This window comes from Lynx rufus, unplaced genomic scaffold (genome assembly GCF_022079265.1).
Source record: "Lynx rufus isolate CCGP_SWC_20201006 ecotype Redwood Valley unplaced genomic scaffold, mLynRuf1.p SCAF_13, whole genome shotgun sequence".
In the NCBI taxonomy this organism is placed as follows: Eukaryota; Metazoa; Chordata; class Mammalia; order Carnivora; family Felidae; genus Lynx; species Lynx rufus.
The window spans coordinates 33,781,482-33,803,993 of record NW_025814827.1 but is presented as its reverse complement, the minus strand read 5'-3'; the positions used below and the strand labels follow the sequence as shown (position 1 = coordinate 33,803,993).

General features: G+C 45.5%; 2 protein-coding genes across 2 annotated transcripts in view; one reads left to right on the top strand and one right to left on the bottom strand.

Moving 5' to 3' along the window:
* The window catches only part of RAD51 (RAD51 recombinase), a 37,662-nt gene extending 32,417 nt beyond the window's left edge, over positions 1 to 5,245 (top strand). The window contains exons 7-10 of the mRNA XM_047075308.1: positions 971 to 1,084; positions 1,563 to 1,692; positions 1,896 to 2,017; positions 2,467 to 5,245. Of these exons, the coding sequence (XP_046931264.1) occupies positions 971 to 1,084; positions 1,563 to 1,692; positions 1,896 to 2,017; positions 2,467 to 2,590 (490 nt within the window). The 3' untranslated portion in view covers positions 2,591 to 5,245. The remainder of the gene's footprint in view (positions 1 to 970; positions 1,085 to 1,562; positions 1,693 to 1,895; positions 2,018 to 2,466) is intronic.
* RMDN3 (regulator of microtubule dynamics 3) lies at positions 4,058 to 21,797 on the bottom strand. Its single transcript, XM_047075307.1, has 13 exons — positions 20,288 to 21,797; positions 19,715 to 19,927; positions 17,271 to 17,463; positions 16,698 to 16,841; positions 11,086 to 11,377; positions 10,197 to 10,299; positions 7,410 to 7,470; positions 5,923 to 5,998; positions 5,691 to 5,768; positions 5,350 to 5,448; positions 5,167 to 5,220; positions 4,973 to 5,053; positions 4,058 to 4,730 (listed from the first exon to the last, which is right to left on the bottom strand). Exons 2-13 carry the CDS (start codon positions 19,899 to 19,901, stop codon positions 4,677 to 4,679), a joined length of 1,422 nt encoding a protein of 473 aa, XP_046931263.1. The 5' UTR covers positions 19,902 to 19,927; positions 20,288 to 21,797; the 3' UTR covers positions 4,058 to 4,676.
* Positions 21,798 to 22,512: the final 715 nt, after the last annotated feature.

Below are 22,512 nucleotides of genomic sequence, written 5' to 3'. Positions count from 1 at the left end.
AGAGAAAAAGGTCCTCTTATATGCTAATGCAAAAGGAATGGCACCTGGGTGGCTCAGTCAGTTGAGTGTCTGACTCTTGGTTTCAGCTCAGGTCATGATTTCATGATCATAGGATTGAGCCCCAAGTCCAGCTCTGAGCTGTCAGTGAGCCTGCTTGGGATTCTCTCTCCACCACTCTCCTGCCCCTTCCCACTCTCAAGTGCGCGCGCGTGCGCACTCTCTCTCTCTGGAAATAAATAAACTTTAAAAAATGCAAAGGAAAAAATCATTATTGAAGCACATGATGAACTAAGGTATCACATATTTAACCATACTGGATACATGTCTTATAATCTATCTTAACTATAACTGGAAGAAATGAAATACAGGAGTACCTGGGTGATTTGGTCAGTTAAGTGTCCGACTCTTGATTTTGGCTCAGGTCATGCTCTCACAGTTTGTGAGATAGAGCCCCGGGTCAGGCTCCATGCTGACAGTGTGGAGCCTGCTTGGGATTCTCTCTCTCCCCCTTTCTTTGTGCCTCCCCTACTCGCTCGCTTACTCTCTCTCAAACTTTAAAAAGTGAAAACCTTTATTTAAAAAAACGAAATACGCTTCTCTTGAACTTCTTCAAGTTGAGTCTGTTCAGAAGGTTTTATTCCTGTATAACAATAGTTTACATGAATTTAATTGACTTGAATGATGATTTGTTTCAGTTCCAATTCTGTCATGTTGCTTTGGTTTTTCCGGGAAACATTTGGAACATTACATTTAGAAATTTCTTATTTTGTCTCAGGAGTCCTCAAAGACTAAATTTGATTTAGTCTGAAGTCCTGCCTGGTAGATCTACTCCTTCTACTTTTAGTAGAAAAGGAATTAATATTCTTTGGTCATAACATTTCTTGCTTAATCATCCAGGTAATTTCTTTGTTAATTTCAAGTCTGCCTGAGTTTTGTGTGCAGTCTAAAAATGTTCTCTATTCTCTTCTAGATATGGTCTCTCCGGCAGTGATGTCCTGGATAATGTAGCATATGCTCGAGGGTTCAACACAGACCACCAGACCCAGCTCCTTTATCAAGCATCAGCCATGATGGTAGAATCTAGGTCTGTGCTCAGTAGAAGACATGGAATATGTTCCAGAGCCCTTACCCTGAATTTTATGTAGGCTATGTGACAGAATTGATAGTAACTTGAATTAGAAAGGGGAGGTGTAAGTTTTAGTTCCACATTCTTGCATTGTGGGTTTAGGTCAAGTCGGTGTTAAAAAAATGAAACCACTGGGCACCTGGCTGGCTCAGAGGAGCATGCAACTTTTGATCTCGGGGTCGTGAGTTTGAGCCCCACCTGGAGTGTAGAGATTATTTCCAAAAAAAAAAAAAAAAGATGAAGCCATAGTCCACTTGAACTTACTGGAAATTATACTTATTACATAGTGCCTCAGACGTGAATACTGTACAAATATTTTAATTAACACATTTATGTACGAATATAACTATGAATATGAAAGTTTAGGGTAGTAAGGAAGGGAGCAGAATCTGACACAGGCTAGAAGTAGGCTTCATAGAGTCCTTGTTTCCTATAGGTATGCACTGTTAATTGTAGACAGTGCCACTGCCCTCTACAGAACCGACTATTCGGGTCGAGGGGAACTTTCAGCCAGGCAGATGCACCTGGCCAGGTTTCTGCGGATGCTTCTGCGACTTGCTGATGAGGTAAGTTGTGGGATAGGGACAGACCATGCCTAAGTTTCAGGGTCCTTGCTGGGAGATCAGAACATCAGTACCTGGTGTCATGAAGATAACATGAAGAGATATGTATATTAATCATTCTTTACTTTGTGGGGAAAGGGGTGGCAACAGTAGGGTTCTTTGAATATCTGGCCGCAAAAAATGACATTTATTGTTTCCCCCATCAGTTTGGTGTAGCAGTGGTGATCACCAACCAGGTGGTAGCCCAGGTGGATGGAGCAGCCATGTTTGCTGCAGATCCTAAAAAACCTATTGGAGGAAATATCATTGCTCATGCCTCAACAACCAGGTAAAGTGATGGGATAAGCGATTTTGTCTTGGGGTGTCATATTAACTGAAGTAAACATGAAGATATAACATTTCCATTAAACCTGGTTAAAGCTTTTGTTGTATAATTAGACACAGGAGCCCTTGCTAAATCTAATTGTCATGCCCTGGTTAGTACAGATGTTTGCTTTTAGTTTACAAAAGAATGAAAAGCCCCTAAATATGAAAGAATGAATATGAAAGATAGGCCTCTTCCTCGTTAGTAAAAAAGTAATTATTTCAAAATGTTAAATTCACTAAGGTAGGGGCAGGATAGAAGTTGATTCCTCCAGGTTGTAAATGTCCCTAAGGAATACAGAAAGATCCCTAAAGTCCTAGGAAGTATATATATCTTGAAAAAAATTCATATCTACCATAAATAGGAAAAAGATTTTAAAATTATAATAACTTTGGTCTGTTTCTTTGGGTCAGACTGTATCTGAGGAAAGGAAGAGGGGAAACCAGAATCTGCAAAATCTACGATTCTCCCTGTCTTCCTGAAGCTGAAGCTATGTTTGCCATCAATGCAGATGGAGTGGGAGATGCCAAAGACTGATTCATTGGGGCTTTTCCTGTGATAAAGCTTAAGTGCTACATACAGCCTAATGGAGAGGACTGCTCCCTGGGTCTTCTTCACAGGCCTCTTCCTGTTTTCCTGCCAGAAAAAGGCTTCTGGAAAAACACCTATTCTATCAGCTTTTCTGATGGTGTAAACAGGAGACAGGTCAGTAGTCACAAACTGATCTGAAATGTGTATTCTGTCTGGAGTTTATTAATGTCTATGTGAATTATTTGGGGGGAAGTAAGGAAGATGTTTGACATCGTGCCTTAGGGTTGACTCAGAACAGATGTTCCCCTGGCCAATCTTTAGTTCCCTTGAAGACAAAAGCTGGTGAGACTGGACTCTTCTCTATCTAACAATGTTGAAATGCCTGGGTGGCAAAGGAAGTAGGTCTCCTCACTGGTGTGGTTTTTTTGTTTTGTTTTGTTTTGTTTTGTCAGTAAAACTGTCAGAAGTAGGTTTTTAAGTTAGTTTGCCTGAATTATAGGAGAATTTGTTTTTATTTAAGGGCTCCTGAGCAGGCCTACTGGGCTACCAGCCCTTCAACATCTATGTGCTTGTTTTTTTAACTGCTAAGAGTAACTCAAGATAATTCTGGAATCTTAATCATTTCAGAAGCTCTAAGTAGATTTAGTGTGGGGCTACTAATAAAGTAGTTATTTGTGAGGTTGATAGGAGTTCTTTTGGTGTAAGCTGAATATTTTAAGAGAGGGCCTTCAAAATAATTTATTGGCACTAACTGATCAGTTTCTATTGCTTTAAAATTAAGAATTTTAAAGGGAAGTCATACATTCAGATGATTTAGCTTACTAGCCTTCAATGTAATAGATATTACAAGATGAATATCCAATGACTTTCCCATGGCCTTTGTATTAAGCTTTTGTTATAGAGTCCTGATACTTGTCCATACTATTCTACTTGAGGGGTTTGAGATACTTCTCTTCTTCCCCTTCAGACTTCTACTCAGGATGAATTTTAACCAGCTCTTCAAATTTCAAAGGGCCTCTCGGCTAGTATTGGAAGGAGAGGCCTAGAAAATCTCTGCTGTTGCCTGTGTTGATCCTACTGTATGTAGGGAAATAGGAAGACACAGTCAATTTAATGCAGCTTTGTTTAAAGAATGGAGTATCTCTCAGGTCTTGTCCTTCATTTCTTTACCACAAAACAAACCTGGGATGGTACATATATATATAGTAAGCCAGAGTGGCAGATTCTGGAATGGAAGTAAAAGGATTTCAATCCTTTAGTCCTGTAAATTTGTCTGAATTATCACAGGTGAGATTAGGCTTTGTGCTGTTGGCCATAAGAGTCAACTAGTTAGAATAGACCTTGGCCAGCCTTTTTTACTTGTAACTAAAATTTCCACTGAAAAGAGCTTAAACTATTAGGTGCTATTTGTCTGCAATAGCTTCTGTAGTAGGAAGTAGTTATGGAAATGTCAAGCAAGAAAGGGGAATATAGTCACTTCTAATCAAATTTGGTTTATTTCAAGTTTGTACCAAAATATATTCCAGGCAACTCCTCAGATCATCATTTCACAGTCTCCTGTCTTATGCACTGTGCCCTTCTAAAAGCTGCTGGGATTCTATTCCGGAAGTCAAGTATTCCAGCCCCTCAGCCCAGGAATATAGTTAGAATTCACATGATAGGGGAGAAGAGGGCAATATTCTTGGGCTGCTATGACCTTTCCTTTTACCATGATAGGGTATGGTTTTAGGACTATATACTTTGGTGTTGAATATTAATCAGTAGAAAAGATTAGAGAGTACAAGTTCTGTTTTGTTCCCATAGCTCTTTGAAGTTCATCCACTCACAGGCTAAAGGCAGCCTTCAGTGCTAGTCTTGGTTTTTCAAGAATTCACTTAAGAGAACTACAGAAATCCAGGCCTCAAGTACTTCCCCAATTTCAGATTAGATAAGGGATTAGAATAAATTAACCAGTGGGCAAGGAAAGAAATTGGGGAATGGTTATAGATACCAGCCAGGCTCGGGAGTCAGGACCCTCACTTAAGCAGTCTTAGATTCCTGATCTAATAAGCAGGGCAGTCTTCCTCAAGTCATGAAGGCCACTGAAATATGATTATTCTCTTAAAATTACTTCCAATTCTTCCAAGTCTTTCTGGAAAGCTGAATCCTAAGGAGACAAGAGAATAAAACCAAAACTAGACCAGAACTCGAAAATCTAACATTTCCCCAACCACTGATACCTGAGAAGGGCCCTTTGCTTCCTTTTTACCTACTTTCGCAGGACAGCCTATGAAATCTGCCTCCTCCCCTAGGTGAGATATATATATAAAAGAACCTATATACAATTTTCTAGGGAAGATTCTTTCCTGAAAAAAGGTCACATGATTCAAGAGCTCTTCAAAGTATTACCTCATTGGTGACATCTGGCAGCTCCAGGGCTAACTTCATCCACTGTCTAGCTTCAGAGTTTTTTCCTAGTTCTCTGTAGCACTGAAAAGATACAACAGTGAAAACCTGGGAGAAATACCACCAGAACCTGGACTTTCAGGACTTCCCACAAATAACATGTTTTCATCGATGTTGAAAAAGGCAGGTGAGTTTACCTTGGAAATATATACCCTCCCTGCTTTGGAAAATCCTGGCTGTAGTTCTTCAGCCTAGAAAAGGGAGGAATGTGGTTCAGTAAGGGAATTACCATGTTCAAGTCAGGCTGAGGTTTATTAAATAGAGCTTTCCAGTTCCCAACCCAAAGACTGATCCAGTCATCCAGGGAACTCTATAAATACCTTTAGGAAGCTCTGGAGGGCATCCTGCACAGTGGCACTGAGAGGGCTTTCAAACAAGGCTGTAGCAGTTTTTTTCTCTAGCCAGCTCAGGTGAGAGACCTGCCACCAAAAGAGTAAGGTGTAAATAAAAAGTTTTAAGTATCTTTAAGAACATCAAATATTCTGTACTTAAAACATGGTCAGATAGGGCTGGGTCCAGTCACCCATAACACAACCATTCAGAGGAAATGGGTACTTGAGCCAGACCAGGCTACGGCCCCTGCTTGCAGGTTTTCACTGCAAGGATAGCAGTGTCACGGGACACTTAGGGCCTTGATACCAGGCCCCAGAATTTAGCTTACCTGGTAGCACCACCTGCCAAGAAGAAAGTGAGCCATAGGGTTTTCTGGCTGGAGAGCAATGGCTTTGTCCACATGCTCCTGAGGGGAAAAATGTAAATCTAAACTACCATCAGAGTTGCTAAGGGAAGAGCAAGTCGTAGACACTGCAGGAGCACCCTTTGCAAGGAGCTGGGATAGAGCAGGCAATCTGGAATAGAGCAGTACAAGGGAAGGAAGAGAAGCCTTTCCTCACCTTGAAGCTAAAGCCACTCTGGATGCGCCTCTGGATGCTCTCATGCTCAGCCAGCTGACCACAAAGCACTGCATACCTAAGGGGGAAAGTGGCAGCGAGCTCAAGGACAAGGAATGGGTTTCTCATCAACTGCCCTCTACCCCCCTCAAGTAGAGCTGAAAATAGCATTTTTATATGTATAAAACTCTCTTCATAAATCTGCAGTCCCAATTCATATTCTTTAACAAACACCGGTAGGCTCACAATTCTCCAAAGTATGCTAGGTACAAAAAAGTGGGGTCCCACCACAGTAAGCTTCTCCTACTTAACATTTAGGCAATGTCTCAGTCCAAATCTCCACTAATTTCTCCATGTAAGGAATATAGCCATGGCGGGGGCATAAAAACTTAAAAAGTGGATCTAATAATCATCAAAACGTAAGGGACCTAAATACATTGCTTATCATCTCCTGAGCAGACACTAAAAGAAGGTCTACGTTAGCTTTAGAAGTATTTAAGTATGTCCCTGGGAAGCTGTACTCATGGACAAATTGGGATGGGATACTCTAGGAAATTCTAATGTTAATTTGGGAACCAACAGAAGCTGATGAAGACAGGCTTCAGATTTATATCCTCCCACCCAATCAGGGAACAAAGCCAGCCAGCTTTCCATCTTCATAAACAAACATCTTACTACCCTATCTCCCCAGCATTGTTTCTAGAAGCACAATTGACATTAAATGTGTAGAGACCCAAGTTGCCTTTTCATTTATTCACTTAAATATCGGGGGCATCTGTATCAGATACTTCCAGAGGCTCATTTCCATATTTCCTCCCAAACAGCTGTTCTCCAAGAATAAAGTGTAAGGCTATTTTCTATCCTTGGGAGTCCAGGAGCCCCAAGGAAGAACACAGGAAAGTGGCACCAAGGACCTGATCCCTGAGAGGAGCTCTTGCAGAGACAATCTGAGGGCAGAAATATGGAAAGCAAGGGAGAGGTGGGAAGAGAATTTTCACTAAAAACTCTTGAGGTGCTGGAAACAGGCCCTAGGACACCAGTTGGATTTGACCCGTGGAAGTTGGCAGAACCTTGCCTGACAAAGACCACAAACAGAGTTGATGTTTTTGTAAGCTGATAAACTAACTCATGCAAGCCAAGCAAAGAAGCCAAAGTCCACCACCAGTCAGGGACTGCAGCTAGGGGAAGGAAGAGCTTGTGCAGGACAAACTACAAACTGTGCCAGCTTCCTTGAAGAGCCAAGAACCCACAAATTTTGTAGCTAGGATAACTCTTAAAAAGCTATGCGTTTCTCTAAGTCCCAACAACAAATCCTATTTCCCCTTGCCTCACTCCCAAGGCACCTTCCAAAAAACGACCCCCACCCTCCCCCCAGGCCCCTGCTCCCTCTCCTGTCTCCTTTGGCAAGCGCCTTTGTGGTCAGGGCAGAGAAATGGCTCTCTTCCACTCTAACTCATGCTAACTCTTCCCACGACCCTGTAGATTATTACCACTGGTGACATTCAGCATTCTCATCCCCCTTCTCCAGAGCAGCCTCTGCCTCTTCTTTTCCTATAAGACAAAGGTAATCCAGAGTTGACAAGGGTTCCCATGCACACTTCCACAGCAGGGGCTCTGGCAACAATAACTGCTCTAGCTCTTACTAATCACTACCCTGGCTAGATTTCTTTGAAATAATTTTGAGTTTGAACAGAATGAAAAGCTAGAGAGCGAGGTGAAGCAGAAATTATCCCTGAGAAGCTTTCTGTCTCTGTCATCAGCTGCCCAGCTACCTTTTGTTTTATTTTGTTTTTACAGCATCCACCTGATGTACTCAAAGCATTTTAAACTTTTTTTTTTTTTTTATTGAGAGAGGGAGAGAGAGAGCACAAGCTGGGGAGAAGCAGAAAGGGAGACACAGTCCAAAGCAGGCTCCAGGCTCTAAGCTGTCAGCACAGAGCCCAACTCAGGGCTAGAATCCACACTGTGAGAGCCAAAGTCAGACACTTAACCAACTGAGCCACCCAGGTGCCCCTCAAAGCATTTTAAATATAAAACAACCCAATGGCAATCAAACTATTCCCAACAGACCTTATCTTAGAGGGTTGTGGACAGGCTTCAAGGTGTCCATGTATTCTCTGGAGTTGTATAAAATTTTACCTACAGGTACATTTTATTGAGGAGAGGGCCTATAGCTTTAATCAAATTCTCTAATGGATCTGTGTTCCAAGATTAAACACAGCTCTAGATCAAAACTCCTCATCAGAGCCAAATAGACCAACGTCTGACCAGAGATGACATTCACTTAGTTTTCTAGGCACTAAGACTGATAAAGAAATCAAGGCCTAAACACATGAAGGCTCTTGACAAGGACTTCCTAGGCTAACAAGGAGCCTGGAGCCCTCTAGCTGGAGAACATCATGCCTACAACACTGGAGAAAAGAGCACACTGCAAAATAGGACTTCTTTGATTAAAGCCGAGAGGGCTTCAAAGGGAACATGGAGAAAATGGAATAAAAGTAATGGGTTAAGGTGATAGGCTAGCTGATGTGAAATGTTTCTTCATGCTGAAATTATAATTATGGTATAAAGTTGCATATGCAACAAATACATTTTTAAGATGGCTGATGAAAAATAACACCCCTCCCCAATAACCTTTCCTCCACCCCTTTTTAAGACCACTCTTTTTTATTTTGAGAGAGAGGGCTTGTATGAGCAGGGGAGGGGCAGAGGGAGGGAGAGAATCCCAAGCAGCCTCCACACCTTCAGTGCAGAACCTGACATGGGGTTTGAGCCCACGAAACCTGAGATCATGATGTGAGCCAAAATCAAGAGTAGGACACCTGACTTAGCCACCCAGGCACCCTATAACCTCCCCTTTCTAAACAATGACCCACTGTGGCCCCATCAGTGGGAGGACATGGTCTCTTAGTGGATTTTTCCCTGCCCACTTCAAAGCACTCTCTTAATAGAAAAATCAGAGCTGAGAGTTTCTTCCTGCCAAGTTAGACATGAGGGTGAAAAGATATCACCTAAGATCCCACACAATGGCCTCCTCCTGGTGGTCCGACTTTTAGAGATAGAACAAAATGAAGAACTTTAGACACATCAAGGATGGTCCTAAAAAAGCCACGATTCTAGAAGCAGGGCCTCCAGAGATGCTCAATCTGTCCTCTAGCAGGAGTAGACTTGTACAGAATTGCTAAGCTCTGCAGACCAGACCAGAGCACTGGCTATGGCTGCTCTAATCACCACTCTGCCTTCACCTTCAGGTTTCATCCTGGCTACTGGTACTAATAAGAGATGATCAATGATCAAAAAAGAAAGGTTCTTGTTGATACCAAGAGTCCAGATATTAGCCCAAAAGCTGATCAGAATCCTCACCTGAAATTTAGGAGGGAAAGCAAAAGCTTTTGAGAAGAAGCAAACAGTAATTAAGCACCTTCTGTTAAAACTTGGAGATTTTTCTGAAAATATCAATAAACATTCAACTCAACTGGCCTAGTCTTTCTATATTGACAGAATTCTACAAATGCTTAGAACAATGACCTTGAGGTATGTCAGATTCTACATTAGCAAAGACTCAATGTTTGTAAGTGAAGAAGTAGACATGTCCACTTTGGATAGTTCAACTGACTTTAGATAACTGAGTAAGACCTAGAAGTCTATTGATGGTGCCTGACTTGGGCTGTGTGGCTAGGCAGGACCCATCTTCCCCACAAAGCCAGTCATTTCTCAAAGTCCCAGGATTCTCAGTGATATGACAGGGAAGAGCCCTGAACTTGGCATAATTCAGATGCACCCTACCTCCCAGGATACACACTTTGGTAACAGAGTTGCTAAATTGATCTCAAAGACTCCTAAGCTAGAAGTAGTCTTCCAAACTACTCCTTACAGGCCCTCACCAAACATTCCACTCCTGTTCTTAGACAGAACACATGCTCCACAGGCTCCATAACAAACCAGATTCCTAAGCAACAGCAAAAAACCCTCTTCAGATTAATAAAGTAGGCTTTGCCCTCTCTTGCAGCTGGGGAGTGAGAACAAAGAATTGCACTAGTTTGATACAACTATCCCTAAAAACATTTGCACCTGTACTAATCATGGTGTGCAGAGAAACAGACTGTGCTGTCTCAAGAAGGAAGAAGCCCATGGGAACCAGAGTTTGTGCTGAGTGAAAGAGGGAGCCACAACTGCCCTGACAGCCTGCATCTCTTAGTAGTTCCCCTGAGCCCCAGATGAGCCAGCTATACCCCTAGAATCAGTCAACTTCCCACCAGGAATCTGTCAGCACTTACCATTTAGGGCATATGACTTTTTCTCGCTCACCTCCTCAGTGAGCTCACACATGTCACTGTAGGCCCGGGCCAGACGCCAGAGAAAGTCCTGCCGATTTCCATACTGCAGACCAAACAGAGGGATGGATAAGGCCCCTTTTCAGCTGCAGAGAACTGGGGCTCTGGCCTTCTCCCCACGCCCCTTTCAGTTTCCAAGCTAGTGTGTTATAAACTGACATTAGGCCAGCCTTATGCACAGTGTTTCATCCCCATGACCTCCCACCTGCACTTAGCTAACTAAGGACGCATTATCTCTAGACAGTAGATTGCACAACCCCTCAGAGTGAGGGCATTCTGGCCTGACACCATGAGGAATAAAGGTCAACTCCAAGATGAAGTGAGGCACAATGAAAGTCTTGCTGACACAATGAAAAAGTGAAAATGCCCAAGAAAAGGAAAAATTCTAACTGGGGTATTTATACCTGGGTGAGCATGAATTCTAGCAGTGAACCAGAGAAAGGAACTGTGGTTGAATGACCTATACACTTGTTACAGAAATTTCAAGTAGGGCAGGCAGCTTGGGCTCTGCCTCAAGGGAAATAAAAAGAAAAACTATTCTGGTTCTTTCCACATTTCTCTCTACTGTAAGAGGTAGAGCTCTTTAGCAGTAGTTCTACAGTAGGCAGAGGACTGGGGAGGAAGCTCTAGGGCAGGCGGCACACCTAGGCCCCTGGGGGCAGTGCGTGGCCTACTTGAATAGCACATGCAGCCCTGGGGGGTACATGCAGAACCAGCCATCTCACCCTCCCTTCCCTTCCCAGGTCACCTTTCAGGCTTATCAACTACAGGGGCCTGCTTTCATTCTCGGAGGGTTGGGGGTTAGTAAGGGCAGACGGAGCTGGAGCCTCACCGCTAGCTTGTTGTTGAGCAGCAGCTGGAAACCCTCCCGCTTGCCCTGCTCATTGCCCTGGTGTAACTCATCGGCCTGCTGCAGGAGGGGCAGCACATCCTCCAGGGCAGGGGAGCCTCCAGCCTCCAGGACTCTGGCCGCTGGGCCTGAAGCCACCTCCACCTCCACCTCCAGGTCCAGAGAATCCTTTCTTCCCATCTTCACAGTCTCACAGCTCACTTCGTCTTCCCCGTCATCACTTTCCCTGTCAGAGTCACGCTCGTAGTCTGACTCAGCGTTGGCCGTTGTATACCTGTGGCAGAGAAATGTAAGTGACAGGGTCAAGGGAGATTTTTTAGCCTCAGAGCCCTAGGGTCTATCCCCCCCCCCACAAACAAAGGCTCTTCATGGCACTGCTGTCCAAAGCCCCAAGTGAAAACCATTTCTATCACTTAAGGGCAGAAATTAGTCCTTGAGAGAAAACTTCCCAGGGGGAACTATGGGCTGGGAAAATGATGTCTCCTGGAGGGAAAGAGTGACCAGCAGGGGACACTGTGGCAGCCAGGGGCTGATGCTGAGCTACCGCCAGGTCAGGCAGATAATCAGAAAAAGCCTAGAAGAGAAGCTGCCTAAAAAGTAATGTACCAAAATACTGCTAGTAGATCTCAGGGTAGAAGAATTAAAGGTAATCTTTTTTGTATTTTTTAATATACAGGACTGCTTTAGTGAGCATATATTCTTATAAGTAAAAAAAAAAAGACATACTTAAGATAAAAACTATAATGTAGGTGGAACTGATCTCCTGAGCTAGATTCTCACCAGGCTAAGGGCCTGTCAATCATTTTTGTTTTATCAGCCAAAAGCACCTGCCACAAACAATGTGGGTGGGTGCCAGCCTCTGAGGCCACGGGCAGGCCAAATAGCAACGTTTTCTTTCTCAATTCAAGGTACACCTCTCTCCTAAGTCAGCAGCCAAACCCAAACCACAATAGGAGTAGCCCTTGGAAACCTTAGGAACTTGCCAGGGATGGGGAAAGGCCACTTTGCAGGTGGAATCAGGAGAGGAGGAAGATGCAAACAGACCCCCCTGGGAAGGTATCTCTGGGGCCACCGTAAGAAATGCCTCCTAGGAGCCCCCAACCTTGATGCACTCACTGAAGAGGAGGCCAAGTTACTCTTGGCTTCATTAGCAGCTGATTGGGATGTTCTCCCTAACCACCAGCTGACTCAGACAAAAACTGAGAAGGTACGACTTTCAAGGGCTAGAACCGGACACCAGAGCAACCTCCAGACTTGAGTGAAGGCAAAGCAGGTTCTGTCAGAACCAAAAGGTTCCTAAGCACAAGGAGGATCTTAGGGCCATTTAGGGATAAGACTTCATCCATCCCGGAATGAAAGATAGGGACAGGATACCTGTGGCTGAAGAAGAGATGAGAGGGAGACCTACAAATAAAGACAATACAAGACCACTTAAAGTTGGGCTGAGAGCTGTAGGTCAGAAAGCCAGACAGCAAGGAGTGAAGCTCCATCCAGAAGTACCAAATGAGCAACTAGACCTAGTGCCCCATCCATGCTGCTTTATCAAGGAGCTTCCAGACTCATCTAATGAAGCGTCCCAGGATCAGCTACTACGGGAACTTGTAAGGTATTGAAAACCTAACTTCACCTTGCTGAGTAAATGTGACCCAAGTTCTTTCCCCTCTAGCAATGTGCAGTAAAAACTTCAGAAATTAAATAGACAAGGAAAAGTGGCATTGGATTTTACAAACCAACCTGGCTGGTGATGAACAAGACCACACACAGGCAGCCTAGAGAAACTCCCAACCAATTCTTACAGCTTGGACAATAGCCTGCCCCAAATGAGAAAATCAAATCAGAGTCTACTAGTGCCTCTACTCATGCCAGTCAGGCCCAAAGGCAAGATGGGTAAATGGGTTACCTGGGACAAAGAGCTGGAGTCTCATGTTTCCTGTTGCTAGAAGGGGAGACACCATTGCCTGCTGCTGAACCCCCTCCAATTAGGAGTTCTAATAAGGAGTCTCCCAGGGAGGGACCCCTACCCTTACCCCTTTTAGAGCAGAGGCATCTGCATAGTCTCTCCAGAGAGCTCACATGGCTGAAGAAAAGGAGTGGTCAGGAGGGACTTTGTTGCCACCCACGGAGTGAGAGCTGGTGGGTCCTTGTGAGGCAGTGAGGCTGAACAGTGAGGAGCCCTTTTACTGCACCTCAGCCTCGCTTCAGGGAGCTCTGCTCTGCCTCACTAATTTGCAACCTGGCCGGCTAGCATGCAGTGGGTGGGCAGACACTATTGCTCAAGCACAGACATCAGCCTTGTGAGCTGCCAGGGCTCAGCTACAGGGGCTACGTCTCTACACTGATACCATTTTCTCACGCTTAGACCACCAGTCCAGGCCTTGGAGAAATCAGACAGGAGAGAGAGAGAGAGAGAGAGAGATGTGCCTTTTGTTTAACATGCCCTGAGGCTTTTGAGGTCTACCAGGGACTGGCAGGGACCAGCAGGGACCTTTGAAAAGTCTCTTTGGAGCTGTGCCCTTGGGTGGAACACACTGTTCCCATACAAGGTAGAGGATCCATGGCTCCCTCGAAGCAAGGAGGCTAGAGCTACCCTACTCCAGCCCTTGAGGAGAGCCCCCAAGTCAGTGATCAAGGACTCAGTTACACGCATATCCCCTTCTTCTGACAATTAAGTTTCTTTGCCTCCTCCTAAACCCCATTAGAAGGGCTGAGCTAAAACATTCAAAGACAACCAGGCATGGGAGACTAACTGGTGAGGGAGATAAGACCAACCTAAATGAGGTGATAAATGCCCAAGGAGGGGTGGCAATGGGGTTGTAGGCAATCCTTCTTGGCTGGGATGCCTGGGAAGGCTTGCTGGAGGAGCTGGTGTTTTAGGGGAAGCTGCGTTTTGACCAGGAAAGAACTAAAGCTGTGTTTGGTACAATGCTCAGGGAACAAGCTCACGAACCCACATGGCGATTCTGCCTCTGCCACATTCAGTCGATCCCCCGGGAGTTCAAAGTTGCTCCTTTATTTAGAAGAAAAAGGCAATACAGCTTTTAGGGGAGTAGGGCATCAAATAGTCTTAGCATTTCATCCCTCAAAGAAGCACTCCTTCCCTGGTCCCACATGTTCAAAGCTATTGCAGGGTTTATGGTCTCCTCCCAAAACCCCCCCTTGGCCTATATGGCACTGACCATGGCAAAAAGAATTATCCACCACGGCCACTGCCCCAGATAGCAGCAAGCTACACCAGAGTCTTGCACCACAAGCCACCATCAGCTTCTACGTGCCACACGATCGGTCATGGGCTGAGCTTGCTGGAGCTATAATTAAGAAAGCCACCCTTCCTCGTGTCCCATCACAGATGGCTGATGGGCCTGTCCTTCCCTTTACGGCCTTGGGAGCCCCAATGAGCACTCCAAGCAGTGAAGCACCCACAGGCCTCCCTGGTTAAACACCCTGGCTCTCACTCTTCCCAGAAGTTTGTACAACTTCTTAAAATCATCATTAAGAGTCTTGAGTTCTACATCCTGATCTTGGGGAGAGCTGTGACCTCTCCTGTTCTACCCTCTTACAAACATCAGTTTCCCCACCTCCAGTGACCTGCTAAAAATGGGTTGCACAGAGATGCTCCTTAAGTCTCAGGGTCCACTTTGTCCTTCTTTCTTTTCAGGTCCAGATGTGTCAAACATGAATTCCATTTTTGCCCCCTCCTCTAACACAGCCTTCTGGAAACAGGCAGAAGTATTAGGTAAATGGAAAGGGGCCATGTCCATGAGCCCTTGACAATACAGATAACAAGGATCAGACAACCCCAACAACAGTAGTCAGAAGTGGAGGACTAAAGCTTGTAGTGAGAGGTGCCCGAGCAATAATCAAATCCAGCACAGATACCCAATGGCAGTAATATCGAAAAAGAGAGTAATAATATCATTCTTAATTTTCTTAGAAAACCAATGAGGACAGGCAGGAGAATATAATGGCCCAAACAAGAAAATGAGGCTGAAATTTTCTGAGTAAGATGTACTGAACAGATACTACAGCTGTGGATAGTATGGGTAGGTCTTTCCTGGGCAGTGAGCTGTGGCAGCTCTTTAGTCCATGGGAAGAACTCCCAAGGGCTGCATGGAACATTTCTTCCTGAAAAAGCTTTTCTATGCCCCAACCACCAAGCCAGGCCTTAAATCACAGACCCTCCTGATCACAGACCCTCTACCCCTGCAGACGAGCCCAGCTGAGCCTGCACTCAGTAGCTGTATAACCTTGGGCAAGGCATCAAACCTCACTAAGCCTCAAGTCTCCATGTGTGAAACAGGGAGAAGAGCAGCATCTACTTCATAGGATCCCTGTGAGAATTAGGTGAGGAAATGCCTCTAAAGTACTTAGCATGCTGTCACAGGAAAAATGAACAGTAGTTACTATCATAAGGTGTTTCAGCTAAAGAACACTGCTGAATGGCTGTGTGCATGTTTATAACTAAATCAGCCCTTCTGTCCCCACATAAGGCTGGGCTATTCTCTGTGCCACTCTTTTCCTTGAGGAGGAAGAAAGGTTAGCCTTGAGATCTCAGGCCACCTAGATGACTGGAGCCAGCAATAGACAAGGGCAGAAGCTGCCAGTGACAGCATCAGGCACAACAAAAATGTTCATTCAGACTCCATCCTTGACACAGAAGTTTCAAAATGGCACTATTGGCTTAAAATCGAAAAGCCCTTAGCCTGACCATGTTTGGAGGCTGTCCACCAGACTCCTGCCTGCTGCCCATATCACAGTAAGGCCTACGGTCAGAAGTGCTAAGCTACCAAGTACTTGGGACAGTCAGCTCCCACCTGTGAAGATGCCAAGGGAGCATGAGCAAGCCTCCCGTGTGGGAACACAGGAGCTCCCAGGAGAGGGGAGCACCATTGGTGCTTGGAGGGCTCTGTAAACCTGGCCCAGCCACTGAATGCAGGAAATAAAGTCATAACACAATGCTTATAAAGTCCTTGTAATAGGGGCGCCTGGTTGGCTCAATCAGTAGAGCGTGTGACTCTTGATCTCAGGGTCGGGAGTTCAAGCCCTACATTGGGCATGGAGCCTACTTAATTAAAATATATAGGGGTGCCTGGGTGGCTCAGTTGGTTAAGCGTCCAACTCTTGATTTCAGTGCAGGTCATGATCCTGTGGTTCCTGAGTTCAAGCCCCATGTTGGGCTCTACATTGGGAGCGTGGAGCCTGCTTGATATTCTCTCTCTCCCTCTCTCTCTCTGCCCCTCCCTTGCTCTCAAAATAAACTTAAAAAAAAATTATAAAGCCTTATGATAACACAGGAAAATGCCCAACTAATGTTACAGGAAAAATAAAAATAAAAAAATAGTATGGTAACTGTAAAAAAACCTGCTCAGAGGAAAATAACAGATGCAAGCATCAAGCATTGTTAACATTCCACTTGGCTGGGTGACATAAGGTAGATGGTTTTTCTTGTTTAACCTATTCTGTGCTTTATTCATTTATACCCTTACCTTGTTCCAAAAATTATTCACGCAGCTCAGTGTGAATTTTCTATATAAATAATATTTTCACAAAACGTAATCCAGCTGAAGCCACAACTGCCTCCAGGAGAAAAAACTCACCCGCCTTCGCTCTCAGCATCTGTGAACGTGGCTCCTGAGGTGGCCGTGAAGTAGACAGAGCTGGAGCCAGTAGAGTCACTCCTCTCTCGGGCAAAAGGGAATCTCCGCCGCCGAGCCACTCTCTGGCTCTCTTCCATGTGGGATCTGAAAAGCAGGCCCCTTTAGAGAGGGTGCCATCAGGCCCCAGCCTGCCTGTTTTTCCCTTCCCCATGAGGCAAGCTCTTAACTACTGCTGCTCATTAAATGGCCAAGAGTGGACAAAATCCTGGGTCTCTACCCTTAGAACAAGAAGGGCAGCTCCCTGGCCCAGCCCCATTGGGCACACCAGGTAAGTCAGAACAAAGCATTTCAGCTGCTCCCACAGACCACGAGGCCCCAAAAGCAGCAAGGAACTTACGGAAGGCAAGGTACCAAGCATACAACTTCCCTGCCAGTTATGGGAGAAGCTGTAAAACTGGCTTCTTCCTTAGGGACAGGCAGCAAAGGCCAGGACACGGCTCAGCTGAAAAGCTATAGGGGCTGGGAAAAGTTGAGGGGCGGGGGCGAGGTGGGACAGAAGGCCGCATCACTCACCGGACCTCCCCAACAATCTGCCCGGCAAGCCCCTGCAGGCTGCTCCTCAGCTCCTCCACCTCCCGCCGCAGGGCCGCCAGGCTGCTGAGCACAAAGTCCAGGCGGTCCAGCACCTCCTCCTGCCCTTCATGTGGAAGGCTGGGCAGCACTGCACCATCTCCAGCCGCGCCTGGGACTGCCCGCAAAGGCCTCACTGAAGGAATGACAGCAGACAATGACGCTCATGAGATAGAGTGAGGAAAAGATCTTGGACCTGGAATTCAAGAACACTTGCTTCTCACTGGAGCTCATTTTACAAAAACCCTTGAGGCTCAGACAGTATAGGTTCACAGGTAGGTCCTGGTAACAAGTCTCAAGTGACTATTCAAAGAAAAAAAATTCCAAGATCTCAATCTATAAACAAGAGCCCACTCTGTTCCAAGAACTTTCCACAGCAAGGCAGGTAACGTAAAATGCTTGCAAGACTTTAGTACCCAAAAGGCAGGACACCTGCCCTGCCAAAGGAAAACAAAACCCCTTACATGCCTAGCTCTCAAATACCAGGCAGTCGATACTCAACACACAGCAAAACTAAAATTGAACTCAAATTCTGATCTTTCATTTCACAAAGAATAGCAAAGACAACTCTGAGCTCCTCTTCATTTAACACCATCATAGAAGGGCAAAGAAAGGGGCAGTTACTAAGAGCAAAGGTATACTGGGAATACCCCATCCACACCCCATGAGAAAAACACCATTACCAAGCCCTCAATTGAGTTCGGGTAAATTCCAGCAATAAATGCTAACATCTGGTAGCTACCTAAGGCAATTAGCCTGGAAAATGTAAAAATAGGGAAGAACTAGGAAGGCAGGACCCACAGTCCAGGCAAGCATAAATGTGTTCAAGGACATCTAGTGACAGTGTAGGTCCCCATTACAATACATACCCAACAGCATTCAAGAGCAAGAGGGGCACCTGGGTGGCTCAGTAGGTTAAGCAACCAACTTCAGCTCAGGTCATGATCTCGCAGTTCATGGGTTCAAGCCCCGCATCAGGCTCTGTGCTGACAGCCTGGAGCCTGTTTCGGATTTCTCTCTCTGCCCCTCCCCCACTTGTGTGCACGTGCTTGCTTGCTCTCTTTCTCTCTCTCAAAATTAAACATTAAAAAATTTTTAAAAAAAGCATAGAGCAAGAAAGATTGGGGGGGAGACGTGAACACACTGGCTTGATAGGAAGAGCACGCGACCTTGATCTCAGGGTGGAGTTTGAGCCCCACCTCAGATGTAGAGATTAAATAAAATTTTAAAAAAGAAAGGTCTCTGGGAACATGCCACTTTCTCCAAACAGCAGAAGAAAAACTGCTAAGAAGTTACAAACAAACCACAAGGGAAAAAAAGGAAAGACTAGCACACTCACAATACTAGGTTAGCAGCAGCTTATAAAATGCTGGCCAACAGGTGCAATCTAAATTGATAACTCTAGGGGTGCCTGGGAGGCTCAGTTAAGTGTCTGACTCTCAATTTCTGCTCAGGTCATGATCTCACAGTTAGTGAGTTCCAGCCCGCATTGGTCTCGGCAAGGATGGTGTGGAGCCTACTTGTAATTCTCTCTCCCTCCCTCACTCTGCCCCTTCAACCCTCTCTCAAAATAAATAAACTTTAAATAAGTTGATAACTCTTTGAAGACTCTTCTAAAACTAACTTTTCCAATCCATCTGGCATTTGGTAATCAGAAAACACCCATTCCCAACTAACATGGGGTGAGAGGATATGAATGTGCCTCTATTACACACACACGAGGAGAGTGGCTTGAACCAGCCCTAGATGCTTTGGTCAAATGACTTAAGGTCAAAGTTTTGCAAAACGAAAGCACTACCCATTTCAGCTGTGGCTGGAAGCCAGCCACATTCAGCTTCAATTGCAGTAAATGCACTCCCAGTTCCATGCTGTGGAAGTCCACAGGACCAGGTGACCAGGCCCAGCCCTGCCACTTAATTGCTCTGTGACAACCTCAGTAAAGTTACATAATCTTTTTGAGTCTCAATTTTCTCCTAAGAAGGATTAAAAAAACCCTGAATAGTCTCTAAGGTCCCTTCAAATTCTAATACATAATTTAATACAGAAGTCTCAAGACTCAATCCCCATAAGATTAGTTTTCCCTTTTGCCTTCTTTTGGACTTTTTCTCTACTTATTAAACACTTCACCCACCACTAAGCAAGTGCCTTTTATACACACATAGCACGTTGTGGCCTGAACTAAGCCTGAAAGCTAAACAATTTCACAATATACTTTCCTGGAATTATATGAAGAAGAAGAGAAGAGGAAGACTGCTTTCCTTTTCAATAAACTGCAAAAAGGTGAAACTCTCATGCACCCCCACTCCGTTGTCCTGCTAAACGCAGCCCGGACCGTAGGCCCATTCGTCAACCATGACTGTGGCCTCAGGGGACCGGCTCCTACCTACCCTGGCGTCCGGGCTCTGAAGTCTGTGTGTAGTCCAGGGAGTTAGGTAGGCTCTGGCCGTGGCCGTGGCGCTGGGTCCGTTTCCACCGCTGGCTGTAAAGGGCACACAGGAATCCAAGGCCCGCGGCGGTGCCCAGCAACAGTCCCAACCCGGCCTGGGTGCCGCCCAAGACCCCCAGTCTAGACATGCTTCATCTGCAGCCCACGTGAGCCACTGGAAGCAGGCGGGCAGGGGGAGAGAGATTCGTGAGCGTGGTCCACCCACCCCGAAGGCCGAACCCCTGGAGATATCTCCTTGCCCAGAACCTGAGCTCCCCGACTACCCTCATCCCCGTCTGGACCCTAAGGTTTCCGCCAGACTCCTGTGCGGGACTGACGCGCCTCTCACTCAACCTGGACGCAGCCTCCTGTCCAACACACCCGCAGCCCCGATCTCAGAGTCAGGTTTCTGGGCCTCCAACTCCCTCCCACGACACTGCAGACAACAAACCCGCCGCCCCGGCTGCAAGCTCCGGGCCTCCCCCGCGCCCTCGGAAGGCACCCTGGCTGGCAGCAGATCGACTCAGACCCTTACCCGACCGCTCGAAACCACGGGGACAGCAGCCACGGCCGCGGCCTCTCGCTGTCAATGGCCGTGACGTCATCAAGCGGCGCCAGCAGCCCCACGCGCCTTTAGGAAGGGGCGGAGAGATGACCGCTTGAGGCTCTGCCTCCGCCTTTGCTTTTTCCAGGGGGCGGTGCCAGCTGGGAGCGGGAAAGGGGAACCAAAGAGGGAGGTGGAGAGGGAAAGAGCAGAGAGACTTCTGGGTCGGATACTCCAGCAGTACCACATTCTGGCCAGTTGAGGTTCCATTTCCCTCCAGTCACACCAGTTTTCCTGTTGTTCCCGAATGTCTTTCTCTTTGCGTCTATTGTTGCTTCTGCCTGACCCATCATATATCTGGAAAACACCACCCCCTTCCCGCCTTTCCTTGACGCTCTGTCATAACTCAGACTTTATTTGATTTTGGCTTAATTTGTTCATGCATTCTTAAAAATGTTTATTTATTTTTTGCCTGGGGGGTGGGCAGGGAGAGCGGGAGGAGCAGAAAGAGTGAGCAAGAATTCGGGGCAGGCTGGCCCTGTCAGCGCACAGCCCCATGAAGGGTTCGAACACACAAACCAGACCATGACCTGAGCCAAAATCAAGATTCCCAAATTTAACCGACTGAGCTAGCCAATCTCCTCTGTTCATACATTTTTTACTCGAACCATTTACTAAGTACTAGATAGCACCTTTGGCAGTTCAAATTAGACCAGATAAATTGTTGGTTACTCACAAGAGGTCCCTGAGTCATCAGGGGCAGCTTCTCCCTGCTGACACTTAACAATATAATAGATGCAAACCCCAGCACTAAAAAAAAAAACTTAAACCTTGCATTGTCTGTAGTACCTTAATCAACAGGGTTATAAACTGTTTTTCCATTTCCAGAATGTAAATGACATTCATTCCTCTAATGATAACATTTTTTAAATCTTTGGGTGAGGCTGAAACTTGAGTTGATCTCTAATTGCTTATATTCGTTCAGATACCATTTCATTTTTAAAAAATCTGTATTCATCAGGATTTCTGTGCCCACTGTGAAAATTAATAAAGGGAAACCTCTCCAGTAGACAGAGGATATTAGAAGGGAAGGCTGGAAGGGGGAACCATTCCACTTTATGTCAATTACAGGCAGAATTGTCAATTATAGACGCATAACAGAAGAATAGCAACAGAAGAGAATCATCAAATACAGGCTCCAACAGAGAAGGATGTACGATGATTGCATCTCCTACAATAAATCAACTACCCCTGCAACTCAGCCAAAGAGAAACCGTCATCACCTAAACTCTTGTTTCTTTCCAGTGGATTCATGTTCAGAACAACTCCTCCCAACTTCCTCTTTCTTCTCCATAAAATAACATTCCTTTCCTTTGTTGAACTTGCGTATGGTTTTGCTGTAGCTTGCTTGTCATGGATTACAATTCTCTGCTATTCCTGAATAAACCTGTTTTTGCTGGTGAAATAACTGGCAGTTTTGTTTTTTCAGTTTAACACCACCATGGCCTATTGATTTTTATAATCCACTTATATAGGGGCGCCTGGGTGGCTCAGTCAGTTGAGCTTCCAACTTCAGCTCGGGTCATGATCTCAGTCTGTGAGTTCAAGCCCCGCGTCGGGCTCTGTGCTGACAGCTCAGAGCCTGGAGACTGCTTCAGATTCTATGTCTCCCTCTCTCTCTGCCCCTCCCCTGCTCATGCTCTGTCTCAAAAATAAATAAAAACATTAACAAATTTTTATAATCCACTTTTGTGATTTTATGCAACTTCTTGCAACTTAAAACACTAAAAATACATAGGTCACTGGGGTGGCTCAGTTGGTTAAGCGACCAATTCTTGATTTCAGTTCAGGTCATGATCTCACAATTCGTGAGTACGAGCCCTGCATTGGACTCGGTGCTGTCCATGCGAGGTTCTTTCTCTCTGACCCTCCCCTGCTTGTGCTTGAACTCTCTCTCTCAAAATAGACGCTAAAAATTTTTTTTCAAAACAAAACTAGAGGACTATGGTTCCAGTTTTATCATCAGCATTTCTTGCAAGTTAAAATTTAGTGACAACTGAAATATCTACACCAGCCCTCCTCAAATCCTTGACTAGATATTATATACATATATTTTTGAAGATTTTATTTGTAAGTACACCCAACTTGGGGCTCAAACTCACAACCCCAAGATCTAGAGCCACATGCTCCTCCAACTGAGCCAGGCAGGCGCCCCT